This window comes from Synchiropus splendidus, chromosome 19, assembly GCF_027744825.2.
Source record: "Synchiropus splendidus isolate RoL2022-P1 chromosome 19, RoL_Sspl_1.0, whole genome shotgun sequence".
Lineage (NCBI taxonomy): Eukaryota > Metazoa > Chordata > Actinopteri > Syngnathiformes > Callionymidae > Synchiropus > Synchiropus splendidus.
The window spans coordinates 6,499,804-6,523,888 of NC_071352.1; the positions used below are offsets into that span (position 1 = coordinate 6,499,804).

Consider the following 24,085-nt stretch of genomic DNA (forward strand, 5'->3'; position numbering starts at 1 on the left):
CATTTAGTAGAAAAAAAGTTTCCCACTTCCTGAATTCAAGATATTAAACAGTTTCCAGACCTCCAGCATCTTCTTGTCTGAACCATCCTCTTGTAATTTCCGTGGCTCATTCACAGTTTAAAATGTGTTCAGGGCAAAAGAGTATTGCAAAATTGAAGATGGAATTTCACACTGGCTTTGGGCTGAACAGGTTTCATCATTTTCACTCTGCTGAGTACAAATCTTCATGCATCATACGGAAATTCCTGATACTTGTTCGATACGTGTTCACGTTATTATTATTATTATTATTATTATTATTATTATTATTATTATTATTATTATTATTATAAGTAGTAGTCTCAGATATTATGCTACAAATTTGAGTTTAACCATATAGAAGTTGCAGTTTTGGTGATATGCCTCCAGGTAGCGCAATTAGTCAGCATTAATTGGAAAAATCCCACAGCTGAAATTCTCAATGAATGTTCACCTTCATAATAAAAAAAATATATCATCGGTGTAATACACGGCACGTTGAAGTAAAAAAAAAAAAAAAAACTCGTGATTGCTGAAGACAGCCTCAAAACAATCATGATTCAATAGTGAAATACAAACATTGCGTGATCATTTTCTTTAGCGGTACTTGTTGTCATTTATGTAGTTATTTATATTTCGATGATACAGTGGTTTTGGATGGTTCTCAGCTGTGAGTCATGGAGAAATGTGAGATGTAGTTTTAGTAGTTTATGGCCTTATTTTGAAATGTTAAACCGGAACAGGGGATGGAGACTCTCTACCGGTACTTTTGACGGTCCACCTTTCGCTTCCTCCCTACCTCCCTCCCTGAACTCACCACCTACAACTAGTTTGACAGCTCAGTGTGTCTTGGATCTTAAATACAGCAGCAGCAGAGGTCTGGAGCTTCCGCAACACTCTTATTTTCTATTTTTAATTCAGCGTGCGCACTTTTCTGCCAATAGAAATGAGGACTTCACTGCGTCCGTAGCTGCTGGACACTTCATCTGCTGTCAACGTGGAGCTTGAATTCTATTTCCCTACCACGGTTTTTAGTCTTTCTCATTCACTGTTAATCGGGGGAGTCTAACTTCGCCATGTCGAGGAACACGGAGGAGGTGAACAAGCTCACTGAAGCTACATACAAGGTGCGTACTCGAACACAACAGGTGCGTTCAGGGCACCTGCAGCTCAGACACGCGCTTCCACAGCAACAAAGAATCTACTTTGACTGAGTTTTTGTCGGTTACTTTCATGAAATTAACAAGTGTTTGAAAACGTCCTCACAATTTCAATTGAATTAAAACATAGCTATATAATTTTTTTATTCAGATTTGAAACACGTGAGAAGATTCAGGTCAGATGAAGTGTTTAGCAAAACAAACTCATTTGCATGCGACATCTAATTTATAAGTCATTGTTATTGGTAAAATGAAAAATAAAAAACCCAAAAAACTATACAAATAAGTGCTAGCTACAGTATACATTTCGTCCCATATGGGTCAGACATTATCGAAACTCAGGAATATTTGGAGGTGCGTTCACAGACCGCCCCACCTAAGGAGTGCCATGACCTCCACCAGTCATCATCCACATCATCTGTGACTGGATTCCCACACTACACCCCGCAACTACACAAGCTCAGTTTCAGTCTGCATTCCCTGGTGTTAAAGACGCCTAGATAAACATTAATCTGATAAGTCTGGAAAAGTATGACATGTTCTGTTCACACCTAGTTGAAGTACCCCTCCTAGTTTTGTGAAAAAAATCATGAGTAAGCATCTGATGTCATTGTGAATCAGTGTTTTTGTTGTCTGTATCTAAGCTCACCAGAGTTGTAAAACACTGCTGTGTGATGTCACCTTCAATTCTATTGTTCCCAATTTACCATTCAAGTGAAATCGAGTCTTATTTTGAAGGCTTTCATTTGCAACAAACCGTAGGGTTTTACCTGTCCAGGTTAATGTTCTTAAAGCAGAGCTGGATGTGGGATTTGGTGTGGAAAGCAGGAAATGTTTACAGTCTACAGATCTAAATTCGATTCAAATATCTGTCACATTTCCATCATGTAAAGCATATTCTTCTTCTTTGGGAATTTCCTGTCAGGAGTGGCCACATCAAGCCACCCTCCTTCACCCTATCCGATCATGTGTATCCTGGCCGTGCTCCTTGGTCTTTTCAATAGCACGAATAAGACTCCCAACTTGAATAATTCAGCTGCTGTGTGTCGTGGGTAAGGTTATACAGTCTGTTCCTCGGCAGACATCACCTCGACAACTGCAACACCCGGCGACCTGAGTGTTGTGTGTTTACATGACTGATGTGACACGTAATTGTCTCAGGTGAAGAGTAATGGAAGCTGCTCCATATTTTTGGACTCACCGCGTTTAGTTTTTCAGCTCGTGCTGTCATGTGTGCTGATGCTGAAAAGCCACGTTTTTAAATGAATAAATCCAAATTAATAATGACAATAATTGTTCTTACAACTAAAGGTTGTAAGAATATGTTATAATATTTATAATATTATAATCAATATAGAAAATGATCACTGCATTTGAGGCAGGCCAGGTTTGACTTTTTTTGGTTGGTTTAAAACAATATACACGTTTTTATAGTTATTTTATACTTATTTTATATATTTATGTGTTGTCATTCCTCCAATACCGTTGATCGCGGCACCCACGATTACTATGTTTGCCGTGTGTGATGCAGCCCTCAAATGTAGCAATAGAGCCAGGCAAGTTACCCAGCTGACTTCTGGACCAACTTCTCCATGATGCTAAATCTAACTATAGGGGTAAAACATTCAACAGATGTGACCAAACACCTGCAAACCACAGTTGTTTTTCTAACCTTGCTGCCCCATGCTCTAGTGGTGATAGGGAGCTCTTGTTTATCTTGGATGAAGAAAGGGGTCACCTGTTAGATGACAGACAGAAATGCCCTCATTTATGAAGAAAATCATACCTGTATTCAACATTTGAACTCATCATTTAAATCGTAGTGCTGTGGGACGTTTTCATTATATTATTCAACAGTTTTTTGCTGTTGAGTTTTATAGTTGATATTTAATAATACCTTGCATATTGCTTTAAAAATGAGAGCTTGTTGTATTAAGCTGCACCTTTTCATGTTTATTTTATTTATTTAAAAAGATTTTTTTGTAATTTTTCATTGTGCATTTAAATTTTATTGTCGTTTCTGAAGTTTTTCAATGCTACTGGGTAAGACAAGAAATTCGCTATGCTGCCTAATTTTATGTCTTAAAAATGAATAAATAACTGAAGGCGCATCGAATAGAATTCACGGACAGACGCAAGGTTCTTACAGGGATGTTTCTCCCTCTGAGCAACACGACACTGAATTAGGTGATACAGCAGTGTCATGCTATGCCATGCTATTAGCACTTGACTACAAATAAAAAAAAAATAATTAAAAAAAAACAATAGAACATACTGTAATACACTTAAATTGGATCATTCTGGTATTAAATATTTAAATGACATTCATTGTATTTTTTTTTTTTCACGTCCCACGTCATCCTTATAGCAAGTAACTGGAAATAGTTTCCGAAACGCCACACCAGTTCTTCTAATGAAAAGCCTGCGAAGGCTGAAGGTGGGTTAATCCTCCTCATTTTGAACCTCATCGTGTGTCTCCTTCTGTCTCCGATTTCTCAGAATGTGATGGACCAGTTCAACCCAGGGCTGAGGAACCTGGTCAACCTCGGCAAGAACTACGAGAAATCAGTAGCAGGTGAGGACCTTATGTCAATGATAGCAATTTATCAATCCATTCAAGCCATTAAAATATGTATTTATTCATGTATTGCAGCAATGTCCATGGCAGGAAAGTTGTATTTTGACGCCATGTCAAAGATCGGGGAGAGTGCTGGCATGTCTCCCGTGTCCAGGGAGTTAGGTAAGCCGTTTTTTTTACTCTTCGCTGTGCACAGCAAATTATTTCAGAAGCACTTTACATTCCCTTCCATTACTTTACATACACTCGCCAGGATACTGTTACAATCCCAACAGACTGACACAACAGTTTGTTTAGGCAGTTTTTTTTTTCCAGTGCAGGCGACTCCCCAGGTTCAGTTCTGGTGCGCTGGGTTCCCATCGCTTTGATTCATGCACTGTCTCAACTCCCCTGCTGATAAACAACTAATTAAATTCAGTCGCACAGCGAGTCCAGGCACCTGCTGATCCAGCTCCTTCTACTATCCCCAACAGTTTGTCATCTCAATTTTGAACATGTTTCATGGACATGTTTAACACCACTTGCTCCATCTGTTGGACAAGACTTGGTGCCACTTTTAAGCCCAGCTGCTCTGTCTTTTTGCAGCTACCACCACATATTTAATTGAATATTTTATTTTTTTGTTTGTTTACATGAATGTCATACAGTTTCTCTTAGGCTTATATTTTGTCTACATATTTTTAGCCATGTGTGCGATTGATTTATGAAGTCTTATATACACAACAGTTGGCCATAACTTGACTGTAAAGATCAAAGTGATTTTCATTGGTCAGTCCACGGCGCTGCTTTATGAACCTATTAATGACACCTGTTGGAGTGTTGTCTTAATGGGCACTGATCTGGTGTGTTGTTGCATCAAGATCAGAATTCATTTCGGGTGTCATTATGTCGAAGCCCTGCTTGGAATTCACTTCCTGCCATTAGAAATAAAGAGGAAATGAGGGGTGGGACCCGAACTAGGGTTTAAGTATGGTCCAAATCCATTAAGATAATAACTTACTGAAATCCTTATCTGAATATACTGTACTCTTCTGGTATGGGGAACGGAAGATATAGTTACACACCAGTCGCATCTAATCCCTATGTAGATGCTGATAAAAGGATAAAGAGAGCAGCAGTGGCTTCGCTGAAATTCCCAACTTTTCATTTGTGAGAAAGTCAACTCTTGGTGTTGACCTTTGAGCCCGACGTGGGTGCAGAAGAGCTGGCTGGTCAGGAACTTGAGCTCAGTGACGCGTCGGTGGCCGGAAACAAGATACTCTTGAGAGACACTGGAGGACCGGTGCACCTTGTGGTCTTCCCATTTCCCTTTGATTCCCCTTCCCCCACGCCCACTCACACTTTTTGGCTGCTTCAGGTCAAATGTCATGCGACCTTTCCTGCCTGCTTCCAATCGACATTGCTTCTGTTCGAATCATCAGTTTTTCTCTTTTGAAGACAGAATATAACTTTAAATATTTTATCTGAAATGTGGAGTTTGGAACTCATGATATTATTTATTTATTGACTTATTTATCTATTTCATGAGGGTTACAAAAAATAATCTATTTATGTAGCTGCTTTCCTGTGTGTGACAAAAATAATTTGTTTCTCCACAAATGCATTAAAAATATTCAGGGATTTTAAAATCATTACATATATGCTTAATGATGTAATTGAATTGCTCAATAAACACAATTTTCCTTAAAATATTATTCTACTTTTTAATGTAGAATCTTAATTGAAAAATAATATTAGTAATATATATATTTTTTTTTTTTCTCAAATCCACCATTAGGCATATTGCCTCATTCCAAAGGCCACACTCAGCCTCTAAATCCACCAGTTGTGTTTGGCAGATGTTTCACATGAGACCACAGTGCTCAATGACACAACACAGGCTGGCTTATGTAGTTGCTTAACATTGTCTTTGATAGAGTTGGCGTGTTGTTCACTTTACATAATCCAGCATGTTTGCATGGTGCGTCAGGTGGCACCAGCCGCTGCCAGGATTATTTTGCCCACAGTCAAAAACAGAGGAAGGTCTGTGGGCTGATTCACATGCTACAGAGAGGGACGTCTGTTCTCGCTGTTTTATATTTTAAACACATGACGATATATTGTTTCATGTTTGGATTTTAGTTTCATATACCCCTCTGTGTCAGGGGCTTCGATCACACAAGGAGCCATAAACATAAATCATCTCATCATTTTTATTTACTCTATGACTCTGTCAATGACTGCTTTTGTAAAGTTTTCCTCTAAAGCAAATGAAATGTGTCATTTTTGTCCGTGCCCTTTAAAATTTGTGTTACATTTTGTTACAACCCCACAGCTCTGACTGCTCAAAATAAATTATATTTGTGATCAATTCTTCATGTTTAAAAGTCTAATTTTCCTGAAGATGAGTCATTAATCTGTCATCTTAATTTCTAACTCTGAATTAGTCAATCTATTGGGAAAACTAGGCTTTAAAATCCAATAAAAACACAGTTTTTGGGTACTTTTTTTTACTGCCTACTTGAAATCGCTTTGTCTCTTTCTGCAATAGTCTGATGTGTGCCTGGATTAAGTCAAATATGAGTGCTGCCTCTAGCAGTGTAAATGATTTAGATGTTGAAATAGTCTTTAGTTTGAGGGGGAAATATGTTGCTATGATCACTGTGGCTTCAATTCTTTGCTTCTTTTGTTGAATATGAAGTCAAATCTGTAACTATAGCCTGCTTGACTCCAAGTCATGTGACTCCTGGCAGCGCTGTCTGTTTCAACTCATTACTTCTGATACTGCAGTCTTGCCTGACTGCAATATAATCATATGAATTATTGAAGCGACGTCCTGTTCTTTCCTGCTTCTCTGTTCTATAGAATGAACTTGACATGTTTGCCTGCATAATTTACACTCCACCAGAGGCGAAGTGATTCAAATCACTGGGTCTTGTTCTGTTTGTGTTCTTACAACACAATGACATGAGCCTGGAGAAAGATGTGTGTTTTGTGAAAGTGACCGTGCGGGTTTCTCTGTGTTGCTGATTGAAGTACTGGGTTTTCCTCCGTTTGTAACACTTCAGAGCGGCCGGACTCATTACTGGACGGGCGTGACGGTGCAGTCAGCCTGCACTGTGGTTATGGTTTTGTTAATGGTGAGAATCACCGCTGATGCAATACATGACACACTTTTGCCCTCGCAATTCGCTCAGTGGAGCAAAGCTGTTGCCGGGCAACACGTGGAAAACTGTAAACAAGTGTGCGTCAGCCTCTGCCGGAGTTTAGCAATTGTTCTATTTTATTCGGTGATGGTGAAGACAGGTAATCTGTGGATTGGTGTTACAGACCAGAAGAGAGTTCCCAAGGTCCTGGATTAGAAGTAAAATAATTTCAAATTCAGATCCATAATCCATGATAGACGCTGGATTGATTCCTGTTGGAGGCAACCCTTGAACTTCCTTGTTATTCGATTCTAGCAAGGCTGGATTGAACGAGATTAAATGAGTGGTGATGGAACCTGTCTTGTCATAAGGAAAGGTGGGGCCGGCCATGTGTTGAAAGACACCAGGGAAGGGCAGTGTTTGACTTACTCCACTCAGGGAAGGCAGTTTTAAAGGCGTTTGGTTTCGTACAGCAAACTACAGCTGACCACTGTAAAGAACTTTTAAATTCTTCCAGAGATATCGGTGCGCCTTGCGAATGCCGATTTTCCAAGTGCTGCTTGTAACAAACACAGTCCTAATTTTGTAAATCCAGAAACAGATTTCAGTTTCACACAATATGCCGTGCTCAGACAGAAGTCATCTTGAAGACCATCTGCCTCAAAGTGCCACACAGACTTTCACTGTATTTCTTCCTCCACTAAAAGAAGCAGCTCTTGACGAATCCTCCGCTCTTTTTTTTTTTTATCAGAGCAGTGATTCCAGATGCAGCTGACATGAGAACGATGTTTCAGATGTGTGCTGTAATTAAGCACAGTCTGAATTAATCAGTTAAAAGGTGCTTGGAATGACGCAAGCTTCTCCTAATCTGATTTCCTTCTGTGTGCAAATCATTTTAATGTCTGGCTGCTTGCCTATCTTTTTTTTTTTTTCTAATTTGGGGAGCGGTGGGTGGTCCAGTTTTTCCAGTCAAGGCACATGCATCTACACTTCCTTTTGTCTGTGTGAAAGCAAAGCAACTGAGCACAACATGACAGTTTTAAGGCTGAAAATAAATCACAGCGCATTCCTTTACATGATGTCCTCCGACCTTGAAGACTTGTTGGCGCTTTTCTTTCATTGTCCCTCTCTCGGCAGGTTTCGTGCTGACAGGGATATCCGAAGTTCACCGAAAGGTTCAACTCGAGTTGGAGGAAAATGTAAGCAATGTTTGTGTGAATTCCTGTCTAACTGTTTAATTGTGCTGCCTCACCCAAGTGCACTTTCCTTCTCCGAGCCTGTCGCCCTGAACAGGGCCACTGACATAAACAGGGCCACTGATTCACTTCAACATTTGTTCGGGCAACATTTCTGAGTCGCAGTAACAAGAGAAGTACAGTAATTTCCAGACTACAGTGCGCACCGGAATATTAGCTGCATTCGCTAAATTTAAGAAGGAAAATAGATCTTGTTCATACATAAGCCACAGCGGTCTATAAGCCGTGGATGCAATGGTGCTGTCTGTGCCGTAGAAAGGTCACCCGGCTTAAACACGCTTTTCAAAACTAGTTTTGAAAACAGGCTCCGGCATTGAGACTGACTCGTGAAACAAACCGTGCAATGTTCTGAACTTCAGTCATGAACTCCTCACATCTTTTATTCACATCAAAGCGCTGTTTTCACCCTCATGCCCGAAATTCCGACACCACAGCAAGTCTCAGCTGCTGCTTCTCGATCCCAGACCTCCAGGACATTGGCTCTGTTGCAGAGGCTACGGACACACGGGCGAAAACATTTTGAGCGCTTTAACATTAATAAAAATCCTCAGATTTCATCGGTTTCATCACCTCTGATTTCATAAGATTTCAGCCTGTAAAAATCCACATATTAGCCGCGCCGTTCTATAAGCCGCAGTTTTCAGACCGTGAGAAAAAGTAGCGCTTTTAGTTAGTAAATTTACGGTACTTTGAAGTTGCTTTTTGTTCACTGAAACACCATAGAGTACTGAGTCCCTCCTCGCAATTAGCTATGAGCACTGGAAGAGCTCATACCTCTGCTAAGCTTTGTATTAAACATAACACATCAGTATTTCAGTTAAGCAACGCCCTTGTTTCACGAATGGTGTTGGCTCAAAGGGTAAAAACTGGGACTCAAAAGCGTCACAAGTGAGAGTGCAAAGCACTCGTCTAACCGCTAGGCTACTAGCTAGCTGGTCTACATTCTGTGTACTTGCTACAAAGTCTCTTTCTGTTTTTAGGTCGCTCTGAATGGAGCAGAGCATGTGCGCAGCACTCGATGACTCCCTCAAAACTGTCGGCCCTATGCATCTAAAATGAAATGAAATTGAATAAATCACAGCCTGAAGAATCAAGTTGCTAGGTTCTCAGTAATACCTGACCTTATTTAAATAAACTTAGAATTTATGCAGTTATTTTGCAGTTCGATAATTGCAGACCATCAGATAACCTCCTTGGCGGAGGGAAAATATTTCATTTTATGAGTAATGGGTGAGAAAATTTCTATGAACTTTTGTGATACAGTACTTTACATACAAAAAGCAGGGTATTCATTCTCTCATTTAACATGCTACGAATACATTTGAACCAGAACACTAAGTTTAATAACTTTTGACGCTCCGTAAGTGGCATAGTTGACTTTCAATGTTACACTTGTATTGTTTGGAAAAATCATATATATTTTTCCCTGAAATTGTTATGCTTTGAAGATGTCTAATTTTGTCTCCCAACCATTGTTACTGTGTGTTTGAAAATAATGACCGTTATGTTGCTGCTTTCAGACACTTAATCAGAGCCCTTAACATATGTAGCAATTTTGCTAAATAGCATGTAAGACCATAGCATTAGCTTCCACGCTGTTGTATGTAATCCATCTGTATGTAATTAATCTGAAAGGACCTGAGACAGCTCCTGCTGTACTTTGAAAGATATGTAATGATAATGGAGTCAAATCTAGTTGTTCCTGTCCTGGGGTGAACAGGTTCCAGTATCGGGAGCATCTGTTTATTTCCTCAAAGATGGCAGGAGGGCACGTTCTGACAAGTTCAGGGCGTACGGCCGCTGTTGCGTGTTCAACACATCGAGCCAGTGATGGCATCTTAAAAAAACGTTTTTATAATTCTTCCTGGTGCAAGATGTCTCGTGGGAAACAGTGTAGAAATGGTGTAAGGAGCTAGTTTTAATAAGGCTCTTTGATCCAAGGGCATCATGCAGACCAGCGGAAAGCGCCAAATATAACTGGATGAGTTTAATATTGTTACTGACTCTTTTAATATCTGATGAATTATAAAATGTGCTATATCACATTTATAGTCTCTGTTCAACAGCTACCCAAGTTATAATTATAACCTCATAAACTGAGCTTGTTTCCTAGCAACACACATCTTAAGGTGATTGGGAAATGAAGAAAAGCACCGACAGCATGTTATATCAGGTAGCTGTTGTCATGTGTGCTCTACATGTGTCGAATTTGTCAAGGCTGAATTCAGATCACTGAAGTGACCTTTGAAAAATGTGACTGTAAGTACAGTTTGGGGGGAAAGTAGAGTTCTCCTCTGCGACATTGTTGCTGAGAGTATGAGGGGGCGGGACAAATTGTTTAACGGACTTCAGTTGGTGAGTCATCGCATCAATTCACGTCAGGAAACCTGAGAGACGAAAAGCGCTCTCTTGTAATAATAGCGGCTCATCAGGGGGGTTCCAGCCAGCGCGTTTAGTGTGAGGGGCTTCCGGCCAGTTGGCCATCGAGGTGCAAATTCAATGCAGCAACATGTGGTGCTGGAAGCATCGCCGCCCTCGCGGCAATAATGTGGAGCTGGGAGTGAGCGCGAGCAGTCTGTGGGCTTTCCCACGCTTTGTTTCTGACTCATTCATGAACACAACCTTGGACTCGGCTCTCGCCCCCACACACTCCTGCACATTCTAAATGATCATATTCTTTGCAATATACAGTATTTCCTCTGTTTGTCACCAATAAGCCTCTGTCGCAGTCAGCGCTCTGATCTACTGTTCCTTCTTGTCTCTCTTCACTTGAAGTTCAAGAGGTTCCACAGGGAGATCATAGCGGAGCTGGAGAGGAAGACAGACATGGATGTCAAGTACATGACGGTGAGTGTGGATACCGTCCATGGCGAAACACACCATTTTAAAAACGCAACATGAGATTCTAGTTGCATCCATTCTCAGAATCCAGTCCCAAGATGTTGGCGTGCAAAAAAACAAGAATCACACCTCAATTTTTTTTTTTTTTAAACCACCCCTGAATAAGACAAGATGATGCACATCATTTGAGACATGATGCATAAATGTATTTTAAAATTTGATGTATATTTTCATATTTTCTGCCTTAAAACAAAATATATTTAATAATACAATTGGGAGGTTAAATTTTCATTCACTTAAGAACATAAATTTAGCAGTGTCCCTCTCTATGTGTTCCGGGGTGGTAAAGTCACACTGATCCGTGATCACACCCTATCAAACTACCAAAAAAATTCAAATTATATCAAATTGTGTGGGAACTTCCCTGAGACCTTGACTCACGCTAGGGTTTGAGTGATGTCATCAGTTGTCTGATGTCACCTAAAGAAAACTGTGTCTTTAGTCTGTAAATATAAGTGTTATGGGGTGGCATGTAAAACAGACATGAGTTGTGATTTTTGAGAAAACATGGAAAAAAAAACCCCTATGAGCTGGATGACGTATTTATTATGTGTGTTTTCCACAATCATCCTGCACCACCACGAGTGGCCAAACATCTAGAGATCACTAATGCATTGCTGTTCATAAGGTGGAGACAGTTCTGATTCTAATTCCATTTTAAACTGAAACATTGGAGCCTTAATGGATTTCTGTTCTGTAGTGCTGTAATTGCTGCTATAATGATGCTGGTCATGGTTATTAACTCATCGTCAGAGCTCCCTCATGTTTGATATTTCTACCAATTTCTCCTTCTCTATTTATTTTTTGCTGTACATGTTGATGAATTATATAAAAAATCAATTTCAGTTAGTCATGATTTATTATTTTAAACTTAAAACTCTACATTTACATGTGTGTTTTGAATTATATCCACTAGTTTTCTATGTATTTTGATCGACTTTTCTGTGGAGAACATTTTTAAAAAATGTAGGTGATGCTCTTGCGATGCATCATCGCTCCACTTCCTCAGCCTTATGTTGATTCTTCACTTTGATCCAGGCCACTTTTAAACGGTACCAGATGGAGCACAAGATGAAGCAGGACTCTCTGGAGAAGTCTCATTCAGACCTCAAGAAGCTGCGGAGAAAGAGCCAAGGGAAGAACGCCAACAAGTATGAGAACAAGGAGAGTGAGGTGAGTCTGACACGCTTTAAGAGACGAGACTACTGCTGCCTCTGCAATGCACACACACACTCACAAGGCTCCATTGATGGCTGCATAATAACAGCCTGGTTTCCACCTCTGACACCGGAGACTTGCAAGTCATAACAATCGTTCAGGAACTAAGAGTTTACTTGTTTAGTGCTCTCTTCATACACAAATACATCACCTTGTTTGACTCTAAACAGGTGCTCTCTTTTCGGGAAATACACGTATCGTATTCATGATGCGTCCGCTGCAGTGTGCTGTCACAAAATAAAAATGAGTGCAACACAATAAACAAAGAGGTTATTGTTCACCCTCTGCAACACTGGGTAATGCTGAGTAAAATGAACAAATATACAGAACTGCTAGTTATCAGATGAGAATATGTGCAGGGGTGACGTAGTTTGGCTTAAAAAATGAAATAAATATGAAACCATTATATGTATTTTCATTTGTTTTGTTAGCCCATTTTACAAATAGACACACACACCAATCGCACGGCTAAGTAGTGTGAATGTTTGGGAGCAGAACCTTGGTCAAGCTGGATATTGGAGGGACATTTGGTCCTGCATTGGCAGTGTCCTCCTCTGCCTCACTGATCATGGCCTGTAGCACTAATAAATATACCACATAAATTGTTTACAGTTTTTTGTAGCTTGTCACGGTAGTGTCTCCTTTCATTTGCTTGCCCTTCTTCATTTCTCCTTTCATTTGAGAGTCGCTTTTCGTTCTCCATTTCTCCTTTCGTTTCCCACATCGATCTGTTTACATTTACATTCCCCCATTGGTAGCGCCGACTCCCAAGGTGCAAAGCGGCGTGACGTCAACTTAGCCTTCATTTTTGTACGACTTTAATCATTATAACTGTTTTGTTTTTTCTTTTTGTGACCCTAACCCTCAACCAAGGCCTCAAAATAAAAGCTTTAACTGCATGTGTAAGTGAAAAACTGCTTACAAACTATGTTTAATCTCCTCTATTATAAGTAAAAAATACTGTGTTGTTATTGCCAATTGCCACTGTACCACAATGATCGCTTCACTCACTCTGCTTATTCACTATAGGTGCACACATGGTCACACACAAAAGCACATGGAATTTTATAATGGCTGTTAAATGTTTGCTAGCATGGCCTGAAAGAATATTAAGTCTGGAATGGTACCTTAATGTATCCAGAGGCTGAGCACACTGTGTGTCACCTGCACATGCGTTCTTTTAACTGAGGAATGTTGAAGCATTAAGTCATAATAGACGAGAGCCGCCACGCCCAAACAGTGGCAGTATATTGGAGTTCAAAACCACAGTCTTGGATGCAACGCCTCTGATGTTACGTAAGCCACCTCATTGATCTAGTTGGATGCCCTGCGTTGCTGGGTGTGTTGTTTGTGTGCCTGTTTTGGGCTTTATTTCGACAATACTAATGTGAGCAATATTTGGACGTAAATGAAAACTGAGTTACTATTAGCTTTAATATAGCCACTACTCCTATCTGTCTTACTCTTTTACTTTAAAGTAGAGTTAACAACAACAACAACAGCTAAAACGACAGCCACTAAAACTACAACTACCTCCTGCAGTTTTTGCTTTGACATTTCTTTGGCATTAGTTTGAAAAGTATAGCAAGTGTGTGGCTGTGCTTATAGGTGATTTATTCAATTTTAAAACACTAAAAAAGTGGATTCATTTTTACTTGAGGGGATTTCAGTGCATCAGGCAGCTGCCACTGTTGGAACAAGAGTAATACTGTTTATAAAAAAGGCAAACACGGCTTGTTATCTATGAGTTTATTGTTTCTTTCCCGGCAGCAGCAGGAGACAGAGACTGGAGAATTGATGTATCATATGACAGTAAGATAACAGAAGAATAAGCTGGTCCTGCTGAGGGAACGGAACTTGTTTGTTTTACAATCATGTATTGAAGAAATGGAAAATAGTTCATGGCAGGGTGAATGTTTTCAGCTCACTGATGCTTTCAAGATGAAGTCAGAAGGAGGTTTTAACTGGGGCCCAACTGGGTTCTCCCAACTCCATTACTCCGAGCCTAACTGGCGCCCAACAGGGGCCCAACCTGGCTCTTCCAGGGTGTTACATATTCCCTGTTAATTCCCCTAAATTCCCATCATTCTCATGAAAAGTTTCCAATATGGAATATTTTGAAAATTCCCAAGCTTCCCATGGTTATTTACCGGAATCGTTCCAGAAATTAAATGGACATTTTCTGCCTTTTTGCAACCCTGTTTATCAAGGAGAAATGAGCCCAGATGCAAAGCTGTCCTCTCAGAACAGCGAGTAACCGCTGATGAAAGTGTGTGAATCATTTTGAATTGATTTCAGCACCTTTCAGGACTGCACCTTTTAACACACAAAAAGGAGCTTAGTTTCGCTTTGTGCATGAACGTGTCCTGATTTTCATGACTAAAGCTGTTAATGAAAAGACGACGGTTGTTTAAGTGGCGTGGCGTGTTTTAACAACTGCTCCAAGTGTCACGGCCTGAACTCTCACACGGCGACCTCTGGAAGAAGGCTTTTACCAGGAAACTTGTAACTTGTAACTTCTTGTGTTGGATATATTGGGCATTCGATTGGTATTTGAAAAAAATGGTTGAGTAGTTTCTGCGCTGCTCTGGGATTTTGGGATGGCCTTGTTGTTCATCTTCTTTTCAGTTGCCGTCTGACACTTTTACAACCGCAGGCTGCTGCTGTAGATAACACTGCTTTCTGTAGCTCGCTGTCTGTCTTGGATTTGCTCAAAAGAATCCGATACTCCGGTCAATGTGTGGACCTGCAAGACTGAGATTAGGGCATCAGCTCCTCTGGCTCAGAGCCACATGGAGGTAAAGATTAGAGAAGAGGTCTTGATCAGGACAAATTATGTTACACATTATTCTTCTAAAAAATCCTTTAAATACATGATTGATTATTGGAATTACCCAGAGCATTATGGGCTAATGTAGCAGCAGCCATGATTTAAACAAGTTAATATGCGTTCTAAGTGTGTTCCAAGATCAAGATGACTACTCGGTTTTCACATCCTGTGTCACCACTGAGCTGTCGAAACAAGGATTGAAACTAAACAAACCAAAGTCTCTGCATTGATTCCTGTGCTCACTGTTGTTTGTTTTGGTTGACAGTGTCTGGAAACGCTGGCCAACCGTCAGATGGACATGCAGATGTTCGTGGCAGACGGCTATAAGGAGGCCCTACTGGAGGAGAAGAGACGCTTCTGTTTCCTTGTAGACAAACACTGCATGTTTACCTATCAGTTTGCCTCCTTCCACGACAAGGTACAGAACACACCTCCAGCTCTTTGTGCTGCAATCGGCCTGCAAACTTTGCTTGGCTTTGTTGACACAGTACGACAAGGACAAACACTCTATGTAATGGTGGCGTTCTGATTTGTTTTCGTACAACTGCGCAGGCCAGAGACATTCTGACGGCACAGCTGAGCAGCTGGCAGGACCAGTGCAATGACGCCACCGAGATGCCCGAGAGTGTTCTGACTATGATCGAAGGGCTGCGCACGGCTGTGCCGGTGACGCCGATGCCCTCTCCGTCCCCTTCACGACACAGTGTGGTATGAAAGGCTTTTACTTGTATTATTATTAGTATTATTTCTAGCCTCATGAAGTATTAGGAAAACAAATGTTGAGGGCTAGCACAAATCTTTGAGGTACACCTTAGATTCTTAAAGTCTGAGACTTTGTAAATGGTCTTTTTCAGTATTAACCCCTTGATTTTGGTTTAAATAATAAATAAATAATTCGATAAAGATCTAGGATTTTAAGATGTTGACATTATCCAGAAAAAAATATTATTGCTTAATTGCTCAATATTATATTCACTTTATTAAAAAAAATAAGTAGGTCAAATAAAACAGTCTGTTTTCCTATTGTAAGTGTGTTTTTCTGTTTAGCTTCTCTGATCCTAGCTGGCTACCAGAAAGAGTACATAAATCAAATTAAATTGTGCTGGCAACTTGCCATCTTGAGACCTTGACATCTGCATGGGTTTGAGCGATGTCATTTAAATAAATATTGTCACGGGGAGGTACATAAAATGGGGTTGGGTGAGTATAAAGCATGATTTTATGTAAGAAATTTTGAAGTAGTAGATAATTAAATGAATGAAAAACATATACAGTTCAGTCTAGAACTTTCCAGACATGGAGATAATGTCCATATTTTGGTTAAAAAAGGACAAAAAATTGTGTTTTTTGACACTTAAATTAACTGTTTGGGTCTTTGAAATACATTTTGACTCATTCTTGCAAGTTCATCAAATTGACCGGCCCCAAGAAAATGACCCAGAAAAAACGCATTTAGAGGACAATGATTGAAATTTCCTTGATGAACTGTTCGAGCATCGTCGGAGATAAAATGTGTTCTCTTATGTAGGAGTGTGTTGGAAATGGCTTCATGTGATGAGTCACTGTCGGTGGGTTTGTAGGATTGTATCAACCACTACCTGCAACTATTTTGCCTGTTTGAAGTCTCAAGGTCTTCTTTGTAAATCTGGTGCTCTCAGTGAGTTCTGTAAGACTGACAGGAAATTGAGTGGCTTGTTTGCAGCTCAGTCAGTCATTTATTTTCTCTGTCTGTGCGACAGAACATCTTGGCCCCTCCTGCCCCGCCTCTGAAGCCTCAGACCAGCTCGCTGATAACCATGTTCAACCAAGACAGCAGCACAAACGCCAACTCCTGCAACCACATAGGTATCATCTCTGCAAATCTGACCAAGCTGTTGACTAAAGAGTTTGCACTCCCGCAGACCGACAGAACAGCGAGGACAACGGTCTGCCAAGGTCTGTGTCGGTGGCTACCGGCCTCAACAACATTGTGAAGAGGCCACGTGTGCGCACAATCTTCCCCCACACCGCCAGCAACAACAACACGCTGCTCAGCTTCGACGAGGGCGACGTCATCGTCCTGCTCATCCCCGACGAGAAGGACGGCTGGATGTACGGGGAGCTGGAGAAAAACGGAAAGTGAGTTGGTCCCATTTAAAGCACCCGAAAGCGTGAAATTCCGAGGCAGAGCTTCCTTCTCGCCAGGAAATCAAAGTACCATAAAAAAGGCCCAAGGGTGGCGTGTGTGACAGAGCACTGGCGGCTCTCCACAGGACACCTGTGATATTTGACGTCTAAAAAGCCTGGAGACGCGTGTTTCTGAATTCTTATCTTTGGTTTGGTTTGATCATTAATTCGGGAAGACACATGACTATTGAAAAAGTACTGCTGGCGGGTGGAAATGAATAACTCAGCCCCCCCACTGAGAGCAACTTGTTGCTGAAAGGCTGAGACTTGTTTGTCATTGTGTTTACCAGGAGACTTCTCCACAGTGAGATTAGCTTTGTGTACCGCAGCAGGCATCTTTGTATTCAGGTTCCTTATCTTTATAATGTTTCCCAGCAACTCACCGAGCAACTCCCGGACACACGCCAATCAGAAAAATAGTTGAAGTCTTCACAAACAGGTGTGTTTCAGTATGATTAAAGTGATGATATGAGGACACATGCTGAGACTCAAGCTGCTCTGTATTCTGCCCAAATCATGTCATGTGACTCCCAGTCGCCCGCTGACTAGTCCTGAACATGGTGGCCCTTCTGCTCAACATATGAGTCCTACTTCAGTTGGTTTGTCAGTGTTATTGGTGATAGAAATGTGTAATAATTATCCTACATTTCGCGTTGCAGGCGACCTGCACTGGTTAGGACTGTAAAGAGTGATTTTCAAAGTGGCTGGAAGATCTGCGGCTCATTGATTCAATTCTCCGTGCTGAGAATCTGCTTCCCGTCAAATTTCATTTACTGTGAGGAATCCCTGGTTCTCGTTACCATGGCGACCATTGGCTCAGACGTACGATGGGTCTTTTATTAAGACGCACAAAAAAACAAACCTTTCTGAATTAGAGGAGAATCTGGGCTTAACAGGAATGTGGAAAATGAAAGAATAAAAAAACAAGTCACAGTGTCGCCTTGCTCCACCAATACACCTGGATGTTTCATTGAAGGTTAAGGTCCAGAAATGGATTGTCTTAATATTAAATGCATTCTAAAATATGTATTTATGTGTAGATCATGTGCTTTTTTGTGTTGCTTCAATTTCACTTTAGCACATTTTAATTGCAAATATTCAGTTATTTTACGATTATATACGATTATTTTTTTTAGTATTTGCATTCATGTGTCACAATAATTCAATCCATTTCAGTTAATTGTGTTAATTTTATTTTTGTTGTTTTACTTTATTAATTTGTAACATTTTGTTTTCATTGTTTTTGGTTATTTTTTTTATCCCGTGTTTCTTTTTTTTCTACACTTATCTCAATCCCATATTTAGCCTCATCATTTATAACTTTCCTCAAATGTAATAAACAAATTGTTACACTTAAGTAATTTTATTTTTGTGACCAGATGTTGCCTTTATAACAGTGATCTATCACATTTGGTCTTGTTGTTAATTCTTGGCCTGTCATGTGACCATTACTGAAAATGAATAGCCCTTCACTGGTGTCATCAGAACTGATGTAACACTCAGAAGTCCATATCTCAGAGTGAATATTAAGGGTCCATCTGAACAGTCAGCAGTGGCTGTCAGACGATATAAATGCTGATAGCGACAGAGTTGGTGATGGGCTCTGATCTCTCCTTTTCTTGTTGTGTCGCAGGAGGGGCTGGTTCCCTTCATCATACTGCCGTGCCCTCGCTGAGCCTCTCATGAATAACAACAGGTAAGGAGACTCCCCGCTCCCACTGACACACACAGGCTGAGCGGTTTCATGTTTCTGCCAGCTGTATTGTTGGCAGTGTTGCCTTCCCGCTCCTCTGTCAGAGTGAAAACCCGTCTGAAGCTATTGGAGGGGGGGACTCTCCACTTCCTGTACCTTTTGATCCCTGCTGTCTGGGGTCACACTGTCTGAATAATTCATCCACATTTTTAAAGTCAAAACTTAACAACCTGCTAGCTTGTTTTTTGTTTTGCTCCCTCATACAGATCTTTTAAGCGATAAATATTTATTAACGTGGTGACGGACTTTTGCCTCCTCCTCTGAGTCTGTTAGTTCAGGTGCTGCACCTCCCACAGAAGGAGAGCTGGCGGATAAATCTCCACTCCCACATGTAGTTTATATTCTGCATTCACAGGAAGCCTCCACAGATCACATGTACAATGTGTCGCATGCAAATATTCCGTTGCAGGTGTTGCGCTTTTCACGACTTCGAAATCGGACCTGTAGCCTTGACCATGTGCGACTCGGGAGCCATATAAGGCGCCCCCATGAGGTCAATGTGGGAATGGAGAATTTTTTTAAAAAGAGTTGTTTTTTTTTAAGAAAAATATTGAAGATTGTAGTGTTTAAAGAATATACTTTAAAATGTGTTTATTTTCACAACTGTCATTGAACATTTTAATGTTTTCCATTTAAAGATGTTGTTTACCTTCTCTTTATAATGTAGCATTATATAAGCACAATATTTTTTTCTATATTATTTCCCTTTTTGCCACCAAACAATTAAGATTAACATGAAATTAACTTCATTTATAGACCTTTTGTTAATCCTGGTGTTATTGTAATTAAACCTCATTTTATCAATATATATTGGGAAAACAATCAAAAATATAAATATTGCGTGTAGCTTAGCTTAATTTAATTGTTTTTCTTGACATATTTATAGATTCATATTTACAACATTTAACTTCCTGACATCTATTTTCCATAATTGATGTTTTTCTCCCACTTTTTTCAACTTTCTCAAATGAAATTTTCCAATAATATAATTTCCCTGCAGAGTTCTATGTCTCATTAACTCATCCTTCACTCACAGTTCATCATCCTGTCTGTATCTCAGTTCTATTTCCATCGTCCTGCTCATCAATCCCATGACCTGTAATTCCTTCCTTCCTTGGCAGCGTGTCTACGACACCGTACCGCAGCAGGAGCGTGGTCAACCTGCACCATCAGGACACGGAGACGGACGAGGCCACCATGATTCTTCCTCCGACAGACTACAGCAATTCTCCTCAGCGCAGCCCGGTCAAGAGCAACGTCACGTCCGTCAATACCGTCACCACCATCAGCAACCACCACAACCATCACTCACCGACGCCCTCTGCTGCCTCCTCTTCCTCCTCTGACCACAACACGGTGAGTCACCCAGGTTTTTTTGTTAATTTGGAGGGCTGTGCAGTGCAGAGTCCACTTGAACACTGTTGTACAGTTGAGGCAAAACAAATCACGATTGGTTTTGTATCACTTCACGATTCAGTTTCAGCTGAGTGAGCTTCAGAATGAATTCAAAGCTCGAGATTGAGTTAGACTGAATGAATGAGTCAAAGATTAACCAAGCAGGATCTGGGTTGAGTGAAATGGTGATTTATTTATTTGTTTTCTGAGTCAATGTTTGAGTATAGGATGAAGGGTTAAATTTGGATTTGGATTAAATTTGAAATTAGATTAAATTTGAGATTAAAGCGTGATGAGTTTGAAGATTTAGTGAAGTTTAATTTGGAGTTCAAGACTGAATTTGAGATCAAATTTGAGGTTGAGTAAACTTTTGTGGTGAAATCTGAATTTAAAATAAAGTTTGAAGTTTACTAAATGATTCACATTAGATTTGGGATCAAGTTATGCGAAGGATGAGATTTAGATGCCATGTGAGATTGATGTAGATGAGTTTAAGTTAGACTTCAAATCCAGCTGACCCAAAACCGGATGGTTCTAAACTCCTCCATCAGTTGTTTACAGTGAATTCAGCCTCAAGTTAAAGCCTGTAAAGTTTAACTCCTGGTTCTGCCTCCCGAGCTGCTCCAGGAAACTCCACATTGGTTAGCTATTTGCATCGCAGGCAAACTACCCTTCCAGTTTGTGGTTCCTTAATAAACATTGCCGTCGTGCCCCTGAGCAGGACCATGTCAACATCACCGCAGAAATATTACTTCGTCTTTGTCTGCCTAATGGGAGTATGATCCACTGCTTCACACAGCAGTTGCCGCACCGTCACACACTTTCTCTCCAAACCCGCTTTCCTTCCTCAGTTCTAGGTGTCATTCCACTTTTGTCGCTTCCATCTTTCATCCTTGGCATTCCTCTCATACTTTCTGCATCTCTCGGTCCCTCCCTTCATTTCTCACGGTCACAGATAAGCCTCACCTCCAGGGAAGTTCACACTCCTATTCTTGCAGCCACACACACTTGCATCCCAGAATACTTGTGGGAAAGGTTCAGCAAGGCGACTCACATTTTTAAAAATACGCGTGTGGGCTACTTCGGTGTTATTTATTCCCACTCTGAGACACTCTAAACAAATCCGCCTTTTTAATTTTCTCGAAGAGTGTGAGTTAATTGAATCATGAAAGTAAAGTGTGAGGAACGAAGGAAGGAGAGTGTTTGAGAATATGACTCCTTAATAAGCAGTGTGAGATATTTCGTCTGAGGGTCGTTAGACCTGATCGTCTGCACAGCACTCAGACACCTCTCACTACTGACACCCTCTGGAGACTTACTGCAACTGCATTCGCCGGAGTTGACCACAATTAAATCTACAGTTTTATTGTTTGTTTTTACAGGCAGCAAACAGCTGGACAAAAAAACAGAAGCACAATATTTCAACAAGTACAGCATTTATTTATACAATTTCGTTTTTAAAATGTGAATAAATTAAATGTAAAATAAGAATTTTTTCCGAGTTATTGAATTCAGATTATTTACTACGTTACTTTCGAACGAAAATAAATATGCATAAAATAAAACACTAATTTAAAAGCTTAAATATCTCAACTGAAACTTGAAACTATCAGAACTCTGTAGAGCAGACACAGAGCTGATGTTTTAAAGATGTGACACAGACAGAAGATCGAAGGTCAGTCCATCCTGTGGTTTAATAGTCCGTGTGGAACAAAAATAAACGTTTTAGATTAGTTTTAGTTTTTTCCCCGCAGCTGTAATAAATTGCGTCAATAATATTGCAGTGTTTTATATAATCGCAGCGGAGAGAACTTGAGCGCGAAAGCTGGTTCTCTCGTCTCTGGTGACACCTTGTGGACAGACAGCACCAAGGCATTCTGCCCCCTTTTTTAATTTATGCTGGTAAACGATTGGAAATAAATGTATTTACGTGACCACAATGACGTCATCCGGCTCAGCTGGCGGCTGCTTTGACACCGTGTTATGACGTGAGGACAGATAAACACCAAATCTCAAAGCTGTTTCCTCTCTCTTACTGCGTGGTGACAGGAAGTGAGCTGCTGTCTTCCTGCTTCATAACCTTGATTCAGTCAATCATCAGACTGGCATATCCTGCAGGTCCAGATTCCACTTGTCGACTCATGATTTGTTGTCGTTCCCCTCTCCGGAGCCAGAGTTCAGCCCCAGTAACAGAAATCTCTCTGTTAAATGAGGTTTTGTTTTTGTACTATTTATGCCACAACACAATGGTGACCATAGTAGCTGCATGTCAACGTTGCTCCACATATCCAGCACTGGATTACTATTAAACAGGTGTCCAACTTGAGGCCTGTGGGCTACATCTGGATGCCATTTGTATTTTAGCCCTCAGATCCTTTGGTTCATGTTTCTTTTTCTTGCAGTCGCAGCAGCCCAACGGCACCTCCAGACCAGGGCCTGCCTACCTGGCGTAAGTACCAACCCACTGCCTGGTGATCCACTGACACACCCACTAACACATCCCCTGTCGCTCTCACAGAGGAGGAAACCCATTCGCCACCGTCCGCCTCCGTCCCACCGTCACCAACGACCGGTCGGCTCCCGTCATCTGATGCGAGAAGTGGTCCTCCATGTTCCCTCCACAGGGGACACGGAGCAGCGCCTCCCTGCCTGGACAGAACAAGACAAACTTGCCATTGAAATCTTAAAGTTCCATCACAAAGTATTTTGGGACTGTTTTATCGACATTCGCATTTATATTTATGAATAAATATATTTTCTATTTTTGTCTGTTTGTGGTGGTGATATTTAAGAGCGTCCAAATTTGAAGATGTTGTTGTTTGTTGTTGACTGGAGATGTTTCCTGTTGCCATACGACAGTAGAAGAATGTACGCCGACGTTCCGTCTTCAGTTCTGATTCCGTTGCTGATGTCAGAGGAGAGAGACTTTTGGGAACCGAACCGAGTGTAAATATTGACGCGTGCAGCCATCTTGAATGATGACAGAGACTGGACTTTGCCTTAATGACACGTTCACACGAAACTTCCTGAGTGATGGCTCCACGTAACTCCAGTGTGTATTTTTAGCTGTTTTATTGGGACACGTTACACCCTTGATAGAGCTGTCTGTCCAATAAAGATTTATTTCTTCTAGGCTTTAATTTTCTTTTCAGTTGTATGAGATATATATATGTATGTATATATATATATATATATATATATATATATATATATATATATATATATATATATATATATATATATACATACATACATACATAACTATCACACAAAACATGGATCATTCATTTAGTTGAATGGGAAAAAAAATAAAGTTACATTTTTTGACTATTGAAAGTTAATTGATGAATTCGACTTGATTTTTTTTTCCCAAAAAATGATGGTCAGCACAGTCCTGACAGTGTCAGGTTTCTGCTGTTATCTTTTAGTCCAGAGTTATTTCTGAATTAGACATTAATAACATTATTTCCGCCACCTTACTTAGTCTTTTAATAATTAATTTTCTTTTTTATTGAAATAAATGAATGAAAACATGCACCTCATGTTATATTCTAATTATATGACATACTCTTAGCTTTTTTGCTTCAATTTCTCTCACATATTTAAGTGTGTATATTAAAATGTTTGCTTCTCTATTTTGCTCATATTAAGTAACTTATTAACTAATTCATTCTGATTAATTTAT

The 24,085-nt window shown here is 40.3% G+C and overlaps 1 protein-coding gene across 1 annotated transcript; it reads left to right on the forward strand.

Annotated features, from left to right (window-relative positions):
- Positions 1 to 832: 832 nt before the first annotated feature.
- baiap2l1b (BAR/IMD domain containing adaptor protein 2 like 1b) lies at positions 833 to 23,166 on the forward strand. Its single transcript, XM_053852635.1, has 14 exons — positions 833 to 1,145; positions 3,678 to 3,753; positions 3,832 to 3,918; positions 8,019 to 8,080; positions 10,913 to 10,984; positions 12,077 to 12,211; positions 15,352 to 15,504; positions 15,639 to 15,794; positions 16,826 to 16,931; positions 16,988 to 17,204; positions 18,886 to 18,948; positions 20,127 to 20,361; positions 22,803 to 22,849; positions 22,919 to 23,166. The coding sequence occupies exons 1-14, from the start codon at positions 1,095 to 1,097 to the stop codon at positions 22,989 to 22,991; spliced, it is 1,533 nt and encodes a 510-aa protein (XP_053708610.1). The 5' UTR covers positions 833 to 1,094; the 3' UTR covers positions 22,992 to 23,166.
- The last annotated feature ends 919 nt before the right edge of the window (positions 23,167 to 24,085 follow it).

Excerpts from the sequence above, each read along its gene's own strand:
- baiap2l1b (XM_053852635.1), top strand. The coding sequence starts at position 1,095 with ATGTCGAGGAACACGGAGGAGGTGAACAAGCTCACTGAAGCTACATAC. Across the intron at positions 10,985-12,076 it reads TGGATGTCAAGTACATGACG|GCCACTTTTAAACGGTACCA; the intron begins GTGAGTGTGGAT and ends ACTTTGATCCAG. Across the intron at positions 20,362-22,802 it reads CCTCCTCTGACCACAACACG|TCGCAGCAGCCCAACGGCAC; the intron begins GTGAGTCACCCA and ends TTTTTCTTGCAG.